Genomic DNA, 5,745 nt, shown 5'->3' on the forward strand with positions numbered 1-5,745 from the left:
CCTTTGATGCTGTCTGCAACCACCTATAGTATCCTGTTCATTGGCCCTTCAAGTGTCTATTGAGCCAAAATGTAGGCAGCAGTCAGAGCTGATCCGTGCAGCTGCTAGTGACCCACTTTGCGGGTTTTGTTGACAAATGTGCACATTGATATATATAGCACAAGGATACAATACCATAAAATACAGGTTTTGTGCCTTTGATCAATTTTTACCTCTTTGATCACCCTATGGTCCAATGTTGTCCCTTGCTTGTTTTGGAGAGCTTGCTTGTTTTGAAGGTGTTAGTCACATAAGGGTGAAGGAGAACAAGCATATTGCTCAGTATGTGAGACAGTTTTGGTGGTTTGTGGTTGGACATTCAGATTAGTAAAGCGACAATGCTGACATTTTTCATAATGACAGAAGACCAGAATAACTTGAATTCCTTTAATTATAAACTGAAATTTGCTTTTGCAATTATATAATATGAATTGTGTAGGGTAAAATTGCAAAGCAGTAAAAGATTTGTTGCAATATAAAAATGCATTGACTTCTTCAGTCAAATGAGAAATCCAGAGAGGCTGCAACTTCAGCTATACTGCACATGTTAACATTTCGCTTCACTTTTGCAAAACCTTCTTCTCCCCATTCCTTGCCCCAACTGTATATAAAAAAATACAAACATTTAGGATAACATGTAATAGATAGCAAGTCTCAAATTTAGACACAAATACAGGGTATAAATGATAAGAGAGTCTCATAAACCTAGACACAAATGTAACGTATAAATAATATGAGACAAAATATTCTAATCTCCAGAATAGATTGCACCCAGGTCTATTTACTATTGTCCCAGGGGTCTAGATAATTTCATTTGTGCAAGACATCATACAAGTGATTGACAGAATTCTACTGGGCACTTTCCTTGTGCTCATAATGATTGTTTAGACAAGCCCTTATAGTAACTCTGGGGATATGTCAATATAATACACATGGGAGACCTGGTCACCTTCAGTCCAAAAGTCAAGCTAAACCAAGTGACTGAATAATAAACAAATCTGATAGAGAACATGCTCTATATGCACTCAGTTTTGTCCAAAAAAATTTATTTATAACAAAAACAAGGTGCAGAAAATCAGCTGGACATATATACTGGGGGGGCAGGGGAACATGCAAATGCATATTGGGGGATTCTGTAGAATCCTTCCATGCATTTGCAAAAGAAAAACCATGAAAATTCAAAGGTACAAGTCAGCTGTTATATGCATTTAAGTGCACATTATGACTGGAGTGTGCCTGTAAAATGTAACATATAAAAAACAAATTTAATAGATATGATATAAATATATTGACAGCTAATAACACACCTGTTCTTTATGATCCAATATTCTTGCTCTTCTTCATCATCCTTACTCTTTTCAGTCCCGTAACCCACAATAATTATTGCATGATTTGCCTCTTCAGCACATTCTCCATCAAATATACCTAATGTTATAGAAAAAAAAGTATCTGTGATGCTCAGAACAATTAGCAGTTCTTGTGCTAAATGTGTTTTTATTTTAAAGATATCATATTATCATTAATGATAAAATTAATTAATAGGATTACCATCTTTTCCAACATAACTTGAGTTCATAGAAATTCATTAGGCATCATTATAATAGTTTTACCACTGATCACTGGTGATGTAGACACTCTGAAATTGTGCATGAACCAGCAAGTCAAAATCTATGATGGCCTTTGTCAACATCCCTTTAAACCTTGTTTACCACCTAGTATTTACATCAGGAGAAATGTACAGACTAGATTGGATAAATGGTTCCTATTTGCCGTCACATCTATTATATATTTACTCTTGTCTAATGCAAATTACCTTCCTTATATAACATAAAGTCATCGCTAGCTGCGATTCCGATGGTAATAGGTCCATTAAATGCCACCGATGCTGCCATGTTATCTTCTCCAGGCAGAGTATAATATTTTGTCACATTCAAACGTATTGCTTTATCTTCGTTAAAAGAGCAAACATATTTCTGTTTGAAAAAAGGAAAATGTTAAATAAGATGTATTCTATCATTATATAGTACAGTGGCCAATACTTTTGCTTCTCAGCTACATATTATAAATGTTGGTGTTAGATCCTTGTCACAAAACATCCTGAAGTAATATATTTTCTACAAAGTGTGCCTAAATTCTAAATTACATCTAAGTCCCAAGCATTTCCTCCTTAAAATATGATTTTAAAAATGATTTGTATTTAGTGTGTTAAATGTACTTCATTTAGTGCAGTAAGGTAATTTTTGCTTATTTATTTGACAGTTTGCTTTTCACCACTCGAGTTGGAGCTCTCTACAGCTTAAAGCCAATATTCTCAAGCCATCTTAAAAAGGAAAAATGGTTGGTATTTAGTATGCATATGTGTAGAACATATATATTCAGTGACTGCACTGCCATTGGATGGTGGTTTTCTCCATAGCATGTTGTACCTGGTGCTGTGCATCCAGCAGGGGGAGCACTGGGATAGTATGTCATATCCCAGACAGCGACTATGTCGATAAGTCCTGGGGGTGGCTGGGGGTATGACGGGCAAGGTATGCAACTGCCTTATTTAAAACAAAAGTTTAATGAATGATACTTAGAATACAAAGTGCTATCATACTTTTGTTCTAATTGAGTCCCCTGTTAAGAATGTTTTTCTCCCACAACATGAGAAATTATTATTTCAAATGTAAAGTCCCACTTTAAAGTTTAAACACCATTAAATGAACAACACAGCTAAAAAACTGCTAGGGTGATGATGATTTAGAATCCTACCTTTTCCACATATTCATAGTCTTTGCTCCTCATGATTCCATGTTGGGTAACGTATGCCAAAGCATCGACCGGAAATCCACCACAGCAGCCCTGATTTTTTGGATCACAATCCACAAGCTGCTGTTCACTTAGTAAAGGAAGTTCATTATTCTGAATACAGTAATGTGATTCAAGCACACCCACCTTAAAAAAAAAATAAAAAAAATATACAAAAAAAATGGCATGAGAAGGAAGCAAATCTGTTGGACTCTTTGGCACTTTCTTTAACTGTTTATGAAATTCTCAAAAACGTCGAGCAACCTTTACTCATCCCTACCCCCCACCTCCTTTCACCCTATCCATTCTTTAATTCAATGGGAGTACAATAAACATGGAAACCATGGTTGAATGTAACACCATTATAGTGCCAAAACTCTGGTCAATATGGTACAAAGTACCTTCGTACCCTAAAACCAATTTGCACTCAAGCTCAACCTTATCCTATGTTTACATTTAAAATGTTGTACCTTTTTATGCATTTTTGAACACCTTCCTTTCTTATATAGTTCACATGGTGGGGACACCATAATTCTACAGTTTTTTTTATGAGAAGTGCATCTTTGTACACCATTTGTATGTTTTTTTATATGTTTGTTTGTGATTAAGGGTATCAGTTCAAATTGCAGCTTTACTATCACTTAAGCACTGTAGACACACCTTGTTTTTTTTACATTTATACCCTATTTGCAAAAATATATTTGTTTATCTAAATAAACTATCACTTTTGCATAATTATTATTAAATGCAGGATCTCAAATCTGTGAAATATGGGGCAAGGCTCATATATTTCATATTTTTCAGTTTCTTTAGTAGTCAGAGAAGCTTATTGAGGAGGCTCCCATCATATACACATAAGCTGGGTTTTCTCCTATATATATATATATATATATATATATATATATATATATATATATATATATATATTTATATAAAGATAAAGTGATATCTATATTGCTTCCAAACATAAATATTTCGATTTAAAACAATGTTCAATACCATATAAACTGCATAATGTTCACTATTTGATGAGTAACACAATGGCCTCATTTTACCCTAGCACTTGTTTTAACAAAATATATTAGAAATATAGAAGAAGAATATATAGAAGAAATATATTTTTACCGCTGAAAATGCCCAGCAAGATCCACAAAAGCCGCCTTGATTTTTAGCTGGTGTCACACAGTTTGATTTCCTCCAGTCAACCTCCTCTGGAATATTAGTATTCCTTACATAACTGTCTGTGGCAATATTGCTTATTGTTGATTTTCTGTTGTTCTTAAAGCAGCTCTTTGATTTCCATTCCTCTGTGGTCTGAAACAGTCCAAATCGGTAATTTTACATTTCATGTAAATTCAGGTTAATGTATAGATAGATTATAAATGAAGCTGTACAAAGAAATTGTAGTGTATATGGGCACATTATCTAACACTCCATATGTATATTATTCTCCTATATACAGGGAGATATGCTTGCAGCCTTTGTGATGGCAGAAAATGAGATTATGGGACATTGGTACAATAATCCCCTGTGTAAGTAACATAAATTACATTTTACAACAACAAAAACAGCATCACCAATTTGGGATATGGCGAGGTATGTTTCAAGGTTTTTAAGTGTAATCTCACTTGAATTTTCTAATTTACATGCATTATAATCATCTATATAATATGTATGTGTATTTTTCTAGTGGTAACTCTATGGAATAACTGGACAACAGATTTGTTAATTTACCATATCTGCAAAATGGTTCATTTCCATTCTGTAACTTTTGAGACCTTGGTCTGCAAGCTTGTTATGTTTCTGCACTTTTTCCCAGGTGGATTCCCATGCTTTCCTCCGAAATGATTCCCGGTTATAATTGGGGTATTTTTTTCCTAAGGTAGAATGTATTCGTTACTATAATTATCATAAAATATGTCAAAGTATAGTTTTGAAATCTGAAGAAATATAACTTGTATACAATTCAATATATATATATATATATATATATATATAGATATAGATATATAAATGTTAAATAATAGTCCTGTCATGATGGAGTTAAACCTTGTAAAGAAAATAACTAATATCTGAAGCTGTAAACTTTTTTCTCTATCTGAACGTCAACAGTGCCATTTCAATAGAAAAAAATATTGTACAACAAGTAAATCTGGGTTTTTCTCACAATATTTCCTGCATTTCTACAAAACTTTGACCTCCCTGACAGAACTCTCCAATTTTTTCCTAAACTATAAGTACCTCACATGGGAAATACAGTCTTGATAAGGGGGAAAATATCAAATAAGGAGAAAATAAACAACAACAAATCTAAAGAATAAAATGCAGAGCATATGGATGAAGGTATATACCATATTTAGTTTTCCATGTGTTCCACTCTTGATCAAGGAAATGAGCAGCGGAGGCACAAATGACGATCACAGAAAAAATTAACAGATGTTTGTCGAAATGCATCCTAAAAGACAAAAAGCATAGTCTTTATAAATAACTCTCTATAATTTGAAATTAAAAATTAAAAAAAAATTACATTCAATTTTCTTATATTTCAGTATAAGCCATTTGTAACTTACCTAGGGAGAAAATGTAAGTTATTTTAATTTACCTGTATGATGTGGCTCTTCTACTACTACTGAATAAGGAGACCTCTGCTCTATTTATATGTCATTAGAGCTGTTATCTAAGCCACAAGATTTCCATTTTAAAAATCAGATAAGCAGGAACAGTTGTTACCGCAATGATAAGACCTCTGACTAATTGAGGAAATGACACATAAGAGCTTTGTCTGTACCATGCCTTAAATTATTGTAATTATGGAACAAATGAAAAATGCAAATTGATACAGAAATGAAATATTTTTTTCTTGTGTAGAACTCATAATCAATGATCCAAGTTAAAGATATTTTGAATATTCTTCAC

General features: G+C 33.2%; 1 protein-coding gene across 1 annotated transcript; it reads right to left on the reverse strand.

Moving 5' to 3' along the window:
• Window positions 1-534: 534 nt before the first annotated feature.
• Window positions 535-5,283, reverse strand: LOC149297726 (cathepsin L-like proteinase). Its single transcript, XM_089488188.1, has 7 exons — window positions 5,181-5,283; window positions 4,564-4,706; window positions 3,955-4,143; window positions 2,794-2,976; window positions 1,853-2,012; window positions 1,347-1,464; window positions 535-640 (listed from the first exon to the last, which is right to left on the reverse strand). The coding sequence occupies exons 1-7, from the start codon at window positions 5,281-5,283 to the stop codon at window positions 535-537; spliced, it is 1,002 nt and encodes a 333-aa protein (XP_089344314.1).
• Between the last annotated feature and the right edge of the window lie 462 nt (window positions 5,284-5,745).

Source organism: Sceloporus occidentalis, unplaced genomic scaffold, assembly GCF_023333645.1.
Source record: "Sceloporus occidentalis isolate IW3139 unplaced genomic scaffold, rSceOcc1.0.p SCAF_37, whole genome shotgun sequence".
In the NCBI taxonomy this organism is placed as follows: Eukaryota; Metazoa; Chordata; class Lepidosauria; order Squamata; family Phrynosomatidae; genus Sceloporus; species Sceloporus occidentalis.

Bases quoted from the DNA above. Each gene is read 5' to 3' on its own strand.
- LOC149297726 (XM_089488188.1), bottom strand. From the start codon at position 5,283: ATGCATTTCGACAAACATCTGTTAATTTTTTCTGTGATCGTCATTTGT. The intron at 1,465-1,852 runs GTAATTTGCATT...CTATAACATTAG, and splicing joins CTTTATGTTATATAAGGAAG to GTATATTTGATGGAGAATGT. The intron at 641-1,346 runs GTGTGTTATTAG...TTTTATATACAG, and splicing joins TATTGGATCATAAAGAACAG to TTGGGGCAAGGAATGGGGAG.